Source organism: Cervus elaphus, chromosome 31, assembly GCF_910594005.1.
Source record: "Cervus elaphus chromosome 31, mCerEla1.1, whole genome shotgun sequence".
Classification (NCBI taxonomy): Eukaryota; Metazoa; Chordata; class Mammalia; order Artiodactyla; family Cervidae; genus Cervus; species Cervus elaphus.
The window spans coordinates 12,372,420-12,385,935 of record NC_057845.1 but is presented as its reverse complement, the minus strand read 5'-3'; the positions used below and the strand labels follow the sequence as shown (position 1 = coordinate 12,385,935).

The 13,516-nt window shown below is 37.4% G+C and overlaps 1 protein-coding gene across 6 annotated transcripts in view; it reads left to right on the top strand.

The window, feature by feature from the left end:
- Positions 1-13,516, top strand: part of GABPA (GA binding protein transcription factor subunit alpha) — a 35,232-nt gene that overhangs the window by 9,143 nt on the left and 12,573 nt on the right. For all 6 annotated transcript variants that reach the window (XM_043892943.1, XM_043892942.1, XM_043892944.1 and 3 more), the window contains exons 2-6: positions 202-304; positions 4,015-4,159; positions 8,394-8,478; positions 10,596-10,841; positions 12,560-12,754. In XM_043892943.1, coding sequence (XP_043748878.1) covers positions 228-304; positions 4,015-4,159; positions 8,394-8,478; positions 10,596-10,841; positions 12,560-12,754 — 748 coding nt within the window. In that variant the 5' untranslated portion in view covers positions 202-227. The remainder of the gene's footprint in view (positions 1-201; positions 305-4,014; positions 4,160-8,393; positions 8,479-10,595; positions 10,842-12,559; positions 12,755-13,516) is intronic.

Below are 13,516 nucleotides of genomic sequence, written 5' to 3'. Positions count from 1 at the left end.
GAGTGATACTGATGTCATGTCAGACTGGTAAACACCATTTAAACAAAAACTGGTTTATGAATATTGCTTGTGGATTTTCTATGTGAAGATTGCTTCCTCCTCTTCTGCTTACCATCGGGTTTTATTTGAATTGGGTCTTCACTTCTTGTGTAATGTGTCTGCTTATGCATTTCAGAATGTCTTAAAGTTTAACTCTTGCAGGGCTGAGCTTGTGAAACCCTCCAGCCATGACGAAAAGAGAAGCGGAGGAGCTGATAGAGATCGAGATTGACGGCACGGAGAAGCCGGAGTGCACCGAGGAGAGGTGGGTGGTTTTTAATTCGCTGCTTTTTATGTTACCAGCAGGCCTAGGTAAAAATAGGAATCTCGCCAAGTTCTTTGGGGACCTCCCCCACCCCAACTGACCTCAGCATTTTGAGGGATAATGTATTGCCTTTTTCCTCTGACTTAATGGCTTTGTACCTGGGAGGAAAAGATAGTTTTAAACTAAAGATGGTAGTAAGCATAGCTAATAATGGTCAAGCCATTGATTGTGGTGGTTTCTACCCTTCAGGCACTGTTGGATTCTTTTTCCTTGTGTCAGTGCTGATTCCTTTTATTTCAGTAAGAGTTTAAGTCACAGCCTGAACTAGTTCAGCTAATAGTGACTATCAGGAGTACATCAATAAATGAGACTCTAATCTGCCGTGGTAGAGACTGCCTTATAATTGAAGAAACACACAAGCTGTATGAGCCATCATCAGTCAGTCACTCATTGTGTCCAGTTCTTTGCAACTTCATGGACTGCAGCACGCCAGACCTCCCTGTCCATCACCAGCTCCCAGAGCTTGCTCAGACTCATGTCCATCGAGTCAGTGATGCCACCCAACCATCGCGTCCTCTGTTGTCCCCTTCTCCTCCCATCTTCACTCTTTGCCAGCATCAGGGTCTTTGAGTGAGTCAGCTCTTCCCATGAGGTGGCCAAAGTATTGGAGCTTCAGCTTCAGCATCAGTCCTTCCAATGAATATTCAGGACTGATTTCCTTTAGGATTAACTGGTTTGCTCTCCTTGCAGTCCTTGAACTGCAAGACTCTGAAGAGTCTTCACCAGCACTACAGTTCAAAACCATCATTTCTTCAGCGCTCAGCTTTCACATGCATACCTGACTACTGGAAAAACCGTAGCTTTGACTAAACGAGCCTTTGTCGGCAAAGTAATGTCTCTGTTTTTTAATATGCTGTCTAGGTTGGTCATGAGTCATCACTGTACTAAGCATATAGAGAAGTGAAAGGTGTTAGTTTTTGGAATAGTAATAGAATACTGCTTACTTCATTAAGGAAGGCGGGCAGTGATAATGAGTTCAGGATCCAAGGAGAGGATGTGAGTGAAAAGAGGGATTTGGGAGTCAAGAAGGACAAGGAAGGTAATGACTAATGGTCCTAGTTTACTCTGGAAAGCAGGAGCTGAGATAATGTACAGAAAGTAAGAGGGGCTGAAGAGTGGTAGAAAACTTCGAACAGAGGTTTAGAAGAACTCCAGTGGGAATGGACAGATTACTAAGGTTGAGTAGCTTGCTGAATGTTGAGCGTGCAGCTGAGATGAAAGACCTGAAATTGTTTAAAAATTGTATTTTACTGTGGTAAGAACATTTAACACAGTATGTACCCTCAGTAAATTTTTAAGTGTAGTGTACAATATTGTCAGCTGTAGGCACAATGTTGTGCAATAGATCTTTTGCAACTTTTTTGTCTTGCGTAATTGAGATTGTGTGCCAGTTAATTAGCAGCTCTTCTGCCCTGAGGCCATGATTACTCATGAAGCCGTGGTTACTCAGGCCACCTCATCTGCTCAGGCGAGATGTTTTGCTCTAGCTCAAAATACAAACTTTGTTTTAGTGTCCCCCGCCCTGTCCTCTCCCACCATGCCTTGGCATGGAAACATTTTCCTGGCCACAAAGGTCTAAAATACCTTGGCATGACTGCACAGGAGACATTAAGTTTTGAATGGAGCTTTTCCGTATGTTTGATTATGCTATTTTCTCCAGCAGAAGCAATAGGCTACTTGCCTCTCTTATTTTCATATATATACATATGTATGTGTGTATATACGTATATACATACACTTATTTATTTAGCACATTACTCCAAAACTTTGCAGCTTAAAACACCCAACAGTTACTCTTGCACAGAGTTTCTGAGTCAGGAGCCTCTCATGCAGTCAGTTGGCTGCTTGGTTCTGGCTCAGAGACTCTCAAGAGCTTGCAGTTAGGCTGTCTGTCTGGGCTACAGTCCTCTGAAGAGTTGGCTGAGGTTAGCATATCTGTTTCTAAAATCACTCATAAGACTGGTGACAGGACCACTCACTTCCTCAGCACGTGGGCTTCATGTGGGGCTGCTCACCACACGGCGGCTGGCTTTCCCTAGAGCACATGGTCCGAGGGAGCATTCGCCACGGCGTCTTTTTAAACAAGCTAATCTTAGAGGCAGTACTTGAATCACTCTGCCTTAGTCGTTTGGTCACATAGTCCAGCCTTGGGACAGTTTGGGAGGGAACTGTAAAAAGCTGTAAATATTAGAAGGTGAGGATCATTTGAGCTGTCTTGAAGCCTGACATGAATATATTTATGTTTTTGTACACACATATGTATAAATGATCCACAGAGTGTAAAGTTTTTACTGTCTGACTTGGTAGAGAGAACCTTCGTTGATGTCTCAAGTAAGAGGTTGGTAGTTACTGCGATTTAGTTACTGTTGACCTGGGGAGTAGCTATGTGAAGCCGGCGGTTACAGCTGTCTAGTTGGAGCAGAGTGCTATGCAGGAATGTAGGTCCCGTGACGTGAGATCATCTACATTTTCTCAAGGGAAATTGGTAATCAGATTTTTTTATATGGATCTCCCAAGGTTTAAATGATGGCAACAGAATATTTTAAAATGTTTTAAATGTTGAGCTTATGTAAAATGGGTCCTTAAAAATCTGTGTTAAAGTGACATCTGACTCTTGTAAAGAGTATTGTTACAAAAAAAAGAAACATATAGCCCACTCTGCTATAGCTGAAGAATTTGTAAAAATATTTACATAGCCAAAAGACCCAATTAATTTGCCTTAACAAATAGTAATAATAATAAAATGTTTATTATTTTAAAATAAATTTTTTTTCAGTCATGAGTGGTCTCTTTTAAGTACACACTGTTTTTGACTACTGTGAGATTTAAACCATATTTAAATTAAGCATATGAAACTTGATTGAATTGTAGATTTACCAATTCAGCAAATACTTATTGGTGTCTACTTTCCATTTGGCCTCAAGTAAGGATTCACAAAAGATATGTGGAATTACCAAAGATTTTACTCTTACAGAACTTATGGGTTTTTTTAGAACTTAGAATATGAAATAAAAATGCAAAAGAGCACGTGGAGAGTTTTAAAGGAAGAATATAATTTTTTAAGGTGAATCTAGACTGATGATAACCAGTAGTTTTCAGATTAGATTAGATGGAAAATATTTTATATAACCTGTATTTTCATGTCTTATAACTTGTATTATTGTATTGATTTGGGGAAGTAGAGACAGCATACAAGTTTTGAAGAGACTTTTTATATTCCTTTCTGAAGGAATTCCTTTTTTATATTTCCTTCCTAAAATTCTTCAAAATAACTTGGAAATATAAATGCAGACATTTCCCCTTAAATATTGTAGTGTAAGCAATACTAGTATGCATATACACACACGTCCATATGTGTGCGTGTGTGTGTCTGTGTGTGTGTGTGTGATGCAGTATATTTGCAAAGGTGCCTTAAATTTCAAGCTTGCATTTCTTTGTGTAATGTGATTTGTTATTAAGTTTGGCAACACTGGTTGATGATGAGCCTACCACTATGAAAGGTGTCTGTGCAGAAATGAGTTTCAACCAGAAATGTGTTTTGGAATTGAATTTTGTTTTGAACATATTGTTGGGTTAATATCCAGGGTAAGAAGGTAATTGTTCACCACTACATTCTTTAACATTGGGTCCTCTGACATTATATTCTTCAGCATTGTAGAGCAGACCTACACTCCAGCTGAATGTGTAAGTCAGGCCATAGACATCAATGAGCCAATAGGCAATTTAAAGAAACTACTAGAACCAAGACTGCAGTGTTCTCTGGATGCTCACGAAATTTGCCTGCAGGATATCCAGGTATTATGTTTTTTCTTTTTTGAGATTTGTATTTCAGCATTTATGTCTGCATTAGAAATGGCTTTGTTGTTATTGTTGGCCTTTTCTAACTATAGCCTTTATCTCCCCTTTATCTCCATTTGACCTATATTTTTATAAAATGTAAGCATTTAGAAATAGAGTTCTTTCAGAAATACTTGTTCCACTTAGAATTATTTTTAAAAGATTAATAAGTCAAACTTTGCTTTTTCACCTGGACAAATGCAAAATGAGAAGTTTAAATCCAGTTTAATCAGAGCTTAAACGTAGTGAGAAGCACATTGACCTTGAAAGTTGAAGAACTGTGCCCTCACGTCCTGTTTCTAACTAACTTTTAACTTGTTTCTACATCAGTTTCCTCCTCTTTTAGATTTTTGACCAAATGATTTTATATTCACTTCCATCTTTGTTTGCTCCAGCAGTAAATTTTGGATAAAAATTTAAATACCACTATATGTATATTTCTTGGAGATTGTTGCAATAGGAGTTTACCTGTGGTAATATAATAATAACATATTGTGTTTGCAGCATATTTATAGTCATGTTTTATGGTATTCTTTCAAGAAAGGGAGTATTTTTATGTATAAAAAGTAGTTGCCTATATAGGGTTGCTCAAATAGTTTCTTCGGACCTTTCTTGAACATATGAATAAGTACTAGGGATTTATTCTGTTTTTTTAATGCTGTCTTAGGTATATCATGTCATCTTTTCGAATGTTTGGTTTGGTTTATTCTTCACTCCTCCCCCCTCTGCCTTGTAATGTAGCTATTCCACAAATAAGAACTTCTGCCTCAGTTTCTTAAAAATTCGAATCATGTCTCCTCTATTTTTAAATAAGATACTAATGTAGAATAAGTTGAAATGTTTTAATTAAATTTGTGAATTTTAGTTGCCATCTAACTATACTTTTTTTCCTGGTAAGTCTAATGAATATTAGGAGAGGAGGGAAGTTGCTCTTATAAAGAGAATATATGTGAGTCTAATAATACTGTGATTTAAGGTTTTTCTTCTCTCAGCTATGAATTAACATAATTCATAACATAATTCATAGGGGTGAATTAACATAATCTTTTTGGAAGGTAACTTAGTATTAGTGTCTTAATGTTGAATGTGAAATATTTAGCAGCTTTCCTCAAGGAATTTTCTTAAGTGCTCCCTCAGTGAGCAAAGGCATACATTGCATAGTTGTGCAGAAACTAAAAATGTCTCAAATGATCCAAAAATAGGAAATCAGATAAATAAAGTCTGTTGATTAGAATTCAAGGTAGCCATTAAAAATAACTGAACCAGGGCTTCTCTGGTGGTCCAGTGGTTAAGACTGCACACTTCCACTGTAGGGGACGAGGGTTTGATCCCTGGTCGGGGAAGTTCTGCATGCTGTGAGGTGCAGCCAAAAAATAAATTGGTCAACTAGAGTTATATGGGCAGTTTAGATTGAATGAAAAAATATTTGCAAGACATTTGTAAATTATCTCATTCTTCACAGCAGTCTTTGAAGTTGGCATATTTTAAATCATAATCTGCAGATGTAGCAACTGAGATTTAAAAGAAATTAATTTGCCCAGTGTATTGGGGTGCATTGGAATTTGAACTGAGGCCTATGTAACTATAGAACTCTCTTCGCTTGTTCGAGGCTGACTTTTTAGGAAAGTTTTCCTTGCATAATTCAGTGTCACTGGACTTACCTTGTTTTTTCTTATGTGTAAAATTAAGGGGAATTTGGACTCAATGTCTTAGTTGTCTTTTAGCTCTGACATTTGTTGCTGCTCTTATAATATCTGACCTAACTAAAATGAAAGTATCACCTGCAAAGTAGCCAACCTATCATAGGATCTCAATAAATATTGGTTGAAGGGATCAAACCTGGGCCATAGCAGTGACAGAGCTAAATCCTAACCACTAGGCCTCCAGGGAATTATGCTGGAGAAGATTCTTGAGAATCCCTTGGAATGCAAGAAAATCAAACCAGTCAATCCTAAAGGAAACCAACCCTGAATATTCATTGGAAGGACTGACACTGAAGCTAAAAGTCTTAATACTTTGGCCACCTGATTCATTGGAAATACCTTGATGCTGGGAAAGATTGAAGGCAGGAGAAGAAGAGGGTGACAGAGGATGATGGTTGGATGGCATCATCAGCTCAATGGACATGAGTTTGAGCAAACTCTGGGAGATCGTCAGGGACCAGGAAGCCCGGTGTTCTGCAATCCACGGGGTAACAAAGAGTCGGACAGGGCTGAGCGCCTGAATAACAGTGCACCAGGCCTTGCCTCCCATGTCTTCAGCCTGCCTTTTGTCTGGAAAAAACTTTAGCCAAAGAATAAGTTTAATCAGAGAAGGAGAAAATGCAGAAACAAAGGAAAATAAAAATAATAACGAAACAAAAATAATTTAGTCATTAAGCAAAGTCAGGGACCTTTAGTTCTTTCTCAAGGGCTGTCATATCCTGTGAGCTGTCTTATAGATACTAAAACCGCCCCCAGGTGGAAGAAGTTTAACTGTATGATGACCAGACTGATGGCCAGACTGTAGCCATAACATAAGATGCCACAATTCCAAGAATTGACCTTAAGAAAGTGGGAACAGACTGACCTGGAACTAAGATTAACTGTACTTAAAATAACCAAGATGACACTGGTCACACCACCAATGACCAATTTCAAGATGACTGTCAGAGCTGACTATACTGTTTGTGCATGTAGCCCTCCTTCCATCTGTAAGTGCTCTTGCCCACTGATTGTCAGTGGAGGGGAGTCGGCCTTTGGATAGGACTCTGCTCCCCGCCAATTGCCAGCATCCCAAATAAAGCAAACTTTCCTTACCACCAATAAATAAATGAATATTTGTTGAATAAATGGGAATATGCATAATTTATAGTATTGTAGAATTCAGAACTAGCTTTGAATCTAGGGCATTTTTCATTTCTTCCTGTCTCCCTTCCTCTCTTCAAAAAGAATATGAGGATAGCAGCTTCTGTTTTCCATGTCATTTAAAACAAATATATAGTTGGAGTCAGAAGGCTTGCCACTTGTGTAATACAAATACGAATGCTTTTATATTTTCAGGTGAGTGCTGACTTCAAAGCTGATGAACAGCACTTGCGTTGCGCTTCTCTGAGGAATGTGACCCAAGATCAGATACCGTGCTTGAGTTCTGTCCTTGAGCCAGCTCTTACTGAATGAGCCAGCGTGCTCAGTACCTGAGGACCCTGTTTCAGAGCTGCACAGGCTTTAGCTTCTAGCAGATAATGCCATTACCAATGTCTACTAGAGAGGGCAGAGATCTCAGTGTTAGGAGAATTTTTAGCAAAATGCCATACGGAGTCTGTTGTATCGAGGAGTGAAGCTGCCCCGTTTGACCTGTCTGTCTGCAGGGTTACACAGTTTGCCTTGTCTCTATTTAAGTTAGATGCAGTCACTTAAGATTTTAGACTTTATGTGTATGGCATTTCTCATTTTAGAAAATATGTTTGTACCATGATTCCCATATTGGCTGAATTCTAGGAATAAGAGTGGGAGGACTTTGTATCTCCCGCTGTATGTATACACAGAAATATACCTTATTCAAAATAATTTAACAGAAACATGTTTTTAAACTTGATAAAATGTCCAGAAGTCAGAAGTTCTTTTTGCCATTTGTGTGAAATGCACTCAAAAGCACTGATACTGAAAGATACCGAAAGAATATAGAACTATGACTAAAGATATTCATAGCTTGGTCAGATAGTATGATTATAAGTCCTTTAACTTTGTTAACTTCATGATCAGAAATTAAATTAACCCTGATCTTACATGTGTATCCTTGGTTATGAAGAGATTTGGCAAGAAGTATATAAATAAATTTGTATAAATTGTCCCCGCTAATAAAAAACCCTTGCTTATTCATGGCAGATAACTTGCATTATCTTCTACCAGAAATACTTTTGCAGAAATAATAGTTGCCTTTTGGCATTATTTAAAATTCTAAACTAGACTCCAGAGCTAGAGAAAACCACTATTTAAAACAAGTCCTGTCTGTGTTGTCCTTAATTGCTGCCACAGTGGTGAAATCCTTCTCAGTTTTGGCAGAGAATTAAATGATATGACAACTTGAATAATTAAATGTGTTCTTGTAATTTAATTAGTATACCTCAGTAATAAGTCCTGTTTGGCACATCCACTTATATTAAACCAGATGACTGAGCTAAAGTAATCTTAATCCTTTTACCCATGTTTAGCTGGATCCTGAGCGAAGTTTATTTGACCAAGGAGTAAAGACAGATGGAACTGTACAGCTTAGTGTACAGGTAATTTCCTACCAAGGTAAGTTAATTTTAGTGTTGTCATTTAAAAATTTAACTCGTGTTTTTCTAATAGTTTTATAAGTTTTAGATGATTGTCTAAGTTAGTTAATGTGATGTTATAGTTAAATGTTTGTGCTTTTGATTTCATTGTTTTATCTGTCAGGACGAAGCAAATTGTCTAACACATTCTGCCTACTTTAATCAGGAAAGGATATATTATAGGATAGTAAATAACAGAATCCCAGGGAGGGCTGGAAGAACATGTGCTAGTTGACTTTCTAAAAATGCCTCAGCCACACTGCAGAACTGAATTCCCAGGGAAGCTGCTGCTCTGCTGGGATCTGGAAAATGCCAGATCTGAAAGCCATCACTAATAGCGTTGACTTGGAACTCTGCTCCCTTTTCAGTGATCTGCATTAGCCAACAGATGGATTGCTTGTCCCCTCTTAACTCATTTCCAAGTAGGACGCTCCTGCCAGTAATTCTGGAATCTAAGTCATGTCTGTGTTCCTGCAAAGAAACCTAGTCTCTGCAGTGTAGCACACAGAGAGGAGTTTGCACAGGCTGTGTGGGGTGACCCAGCCAGCCGCATCCACCACAGGAGTTTACTGATCTTTGCAAATACACAAGTCAGAAAATTCGGAAACCATGTTTGGTAGATCGAATTTTAGTTTTTTAAATGGGCTTGTTGGGATTTCTAACCAGAGTTTTAGACTAATTTTAATCTCTGAACATTTTGTTGTTGGTCAGCCGCTTAGTCATGTTTGACTCTCTACAGCCCCGTGGACTGCAGCATGCCAGGCTCCTCTGTCCTCCACTGTCTCCTGGAGTTTGCTCAGATTCATGTCCATTGAGTTAGTGATGCTGTGTGACCATCGCATCCTCTGCTGCCCCCTTCTCTTTTTGCCTTCTGTCTTTCCCAGTATCAGTCTTTTCCAGTGAATCAGGTGGAACACATTCTATTGCTTACAATTATGTTTCAGAAATCAAAGTTTTTTCCACATTATGAAAGTGGTAATTACCTACTTACGATCCTTAATTTCCCCAGAATTTTCCTATTGTTGGAAACAGGAAAGAAAAATCAGTCTTTGCAAGTGTGTTTAAGAAGAGTTGACTTGGTGAAATTTGATGGGGGATTAGCAAATAATTTTTAGGAAAATTTTTTTTTTCAAAAATTGTGATTTTTTTTCTCATGAACATTTGAAAAAGCGACTTCTGTTTACACCACCTAATGAGTGAAAGCAGTATATTTTTCTGTAATACAGCTTTTGAGATTGAACTTCACAATAATGAAATTTTTATTTTTTCTTTCAAGTACACTTTGATTAAATTTTGATGTAGATTGTAACTAAATCAGTGAGCAAACGGTAGCCATTAAGTTGTATGATAGCTTCTTAGAACTGTCATTTTACCATAAGTAACTATGATTATTTCATAAAGGGCTAGTTTTAAAATATGTACTTTGTCTTCTAAAAAGACAAGGAGTCAGTAAATAATTTTAATTAGCTTAGAAAGACTTTTTAAACTTCTAAAGATGAGTAGCTACTCATTTATACTCTCCCTAGTGTAGTTTTAATTTCCTTTTACATGTTGGTTCTTTTTCTCTGTCTGTAGGTAAGGTGTGTGTGTCTGTATGCGTGGTAGTGGTGGTCTTAAATTATTTTAGATTTATGGAAAAGTTGCAAGTGTAGTAAAAGAATTCCTGGATATCCTTCACCCAGATTCCCCAAATGTTAACTTTTATTATCACATTGCTTTATTCTGTCTCTTCCTCATCCCCACATTATTTTTTTGACTTGGTTAAGAGTAAGATGCAGACATAATTTTTTTTCTGTCTCTAAATACATTAGTGTGTGTGTTTTCCAAAACAAAGAATTCTTTTGCATGACCACGGTTATCAAAATCAGGAAATTAATACTGATGCAATACTGTCCTATGATCTACCAAACTTCTGTTGAATTGTTGTTTTTGTTATTTAGTAGAAATCTGTTCAAGTTCTCTAGACATAATGCTAAAAATATTTAACATGGAGTTCTGCTCTACTATTTGAGAACATATAAACTAAACTAAATTTTGCTGTGTTACTTTTGTGTTTTTGCTTAGATATACTTTTTTTTTTCTTTAATCATTGTTAAGGAATTGAACCAAAGCTAAATATCCTGGAAATTGTTAAACCTGCGGAAACGGTTGAAGTAGTTATTGATCCAGATGCTCACCATGCGGAAGCAGAAGCACATCTTGTTGAGGAAGCTCAAGTGATAACTCTCGATGGGACAAAACACATTACAACCATTTCAGATGAAACGTCAGAACAAGTGACCAGATGGGCGGCTGCGCTGGAAGGTTACAGGAAAGAGCAAGAGCGTCTTGGGATACCCTATGGTAATAAAATACATAATGATTATGTTAGGTAGAATAATATTTAGGCTTGACATAGAAGACAGTATGGTGAATAAGTTATACATTTTAAATATAGAACTTTTAGGAAATAGATTTTCTGTGTATCTTTTTTTTTTTTTTTGGACTGTTAATACATGATGGTGCTGGGAATACAATGATAAACATTTTTTTTTTAAATCCTGCCCTTATGGCATTCATAATTTAGTTAATAAATGAAAAGAAGTAGTTTCCATAAAGGTGACATGTTTTTAAGTTGTCAATAACTAGTATAGAAGAAACATACTACTAGAATCTCAAAGGGATCATAGTGATCTGGGGGAATATTGGGAAAGAGTTTATTGTAGACAAGGAAACTTCTGGACATTCCAGACAGGGAGTATTTCTGCAAAGCTGAGAGGTGGGAGTGTGCTGAGTAGTGAGAAGATACAGTAGGTGAGGAATTATTCTGTAGCATTATAGAATTGATTTTGATTGATGCAGGTGACAATTGAAAATGGATGTGGCAGTGGGGTGTTACGTAAGTTGGAGCGGGTAGTTTCCATGTGTCTAGGTGATAACATTTAGGTTAGCCTAGACCAGGTGATTTCTATGGGAGCAGAAAGAAGGAGAGGAATCAAAATAGTGATAGGACTGATCAGCTGGTTGATGGATTGCATGAGGATAGAGAGGGGAGAGTCGAATATTTATCTAACTTCTCAAGCTTGGGTGACTAGGCAATAATAATATTGATAAGAATTGATTACATCTTCATATTTCCCGAGCTAGGCACCATGGTAAATGCTGGGCTTTCAGTGGTGCATAGGAAAGGCAGTCCATGCCTTGTAAACCTTTGTGGGGAAGGTAGGAAAGTCTGGTATTGGAAAGATTTTTCAAGGGAAAGTGTTGATAGTGCTTGATTTTCAAGAGTACGTATTCAATTGAGGGTCACCAGAAAGTAGTTTCATGGGCACAAGGTTTGGACTGGAGATAAAGATGTTATCTGGGACAAAGTCACCTTGAGTTTGTATTAAAATCATAAAAGTAGGTGTCATCTCTGGTGGAGAGAGAGAAAAGGAAGGATAACACAATGCTGAACCTTGTCAACATTTAGGGTTGAGTAACAGGAAGTTGGAGAGACATGAAATAGCTTACCAGATAGAAGAAAAATAAGAACTGTACATACATAGTGCCACTGAAGTTGAGAAGGAGTTTTAGATAGTCACAAATCTTGATGCTACTGAGAAAGTCAAAGAATGCTGGCTGAGTAGTATCTACTAAATTTGGTCATCAGGGGCTCATTGGTGGATTTCAATACAAAACAACCATTGGAGATACAAAACTGAATTATAAGAAGTAAACATTGCAGAAATGGAAAAAACTGAATATTAACTTGGAGAGGGGGCATTTCCCCATGTATTTTATTCTTCCATTTGGCTCACTGGAGAGCAGTTGTGCATTTTGCTTTTTCTTAATAAAATTCTAAACTAACTGATGTAGAAACAAGTGAACCCATCAAACTTTAGATGAAGGAGTCAGAAAGGAGCGAAGAAGAAAATGGAGTGTAAGCATCTTTTTATTTTATATAATGAGTTCACTTACTTGGGGGGAAAAAAACCTGTCTGGATTTTATCTGTGTGTTTTTGTGTGTATGTTGACAAGTTAACTGTAAATTATGTAATTCTAAGATTCAACTAAGCTAATGGTAATATTTTTGTCTTTAGATCCCATACAATGGTCCACAGACCAAGTCCTGCATTGGGTGGTTTGGGTAATGAAGGAATTCAGCATGACTGATATAGACCTCACTACACTGAATATTTCTGGAAGAGAACTCTGTAGCCTCAGCCAAGAAGATTTTTTTCAGCGAGTTCCTCGGGGAGAAATTCTCTGGAGTCATCTGGAACTTCTTCGAAAATGTATAAAATTGAAACTATTATCTTATTTGCATTATAACTTAAGTTTAATTTTATTTCTTTATAACTTTGTTTTCATCTTAATTGTTCATTGCTAATAGCAGTAATAATTAACACTTATTGTGTAAGGCTGTGATGTGCTGAGAACTTTATATGTATAATCTCATTTAATCTTGTACTAAAGCCAGAGATCATTGCTTCTCTTATTTCTTCAGATAGGAATCTGAGGCTGAGAGAGCCCCCACAAGATTGTAGAACTAGGGTGTGGCTGAACCAGGATCCAAACCCAGGCAGACTAACACTAGACTCCAAGTTCTATTCTATCCAAGTAAGATTCTGTGCTTGCAGTTAGCTCTGTTCATATATTCTAGTTGTTGACTTCTGGTTCATCAGTCAGTTCTGTCATTGATGCTCATCTTTTAGAATTTACGATGATTTGTTCACAGATGGCTTCTCTCTCATCCTGTTCATTATGGGGATTAAATCTTTTAAAATGTCTTTTAATTGAATGGGATTTTAAGGGAGAAAGGAGTGGAGTTAAGTATGCAACCCACCATCTTGAATTGGAAGCCACTGGTTACAGTGTCTCCATGTTGCTCAAAGAATGCTGGCTAAGTAGTAAGGCTTTCCTTCATTGTTTATTGGCAGTCTCTCTCCTGTGTTGGTTATCTTAAATATTAGGAGGAAAAGTATTGAAAAGGCTTAGTAGATTCATTACATTTACAAGGTTTATTTCTAGTTTCAGTTCCTATTAGATAAATAAGT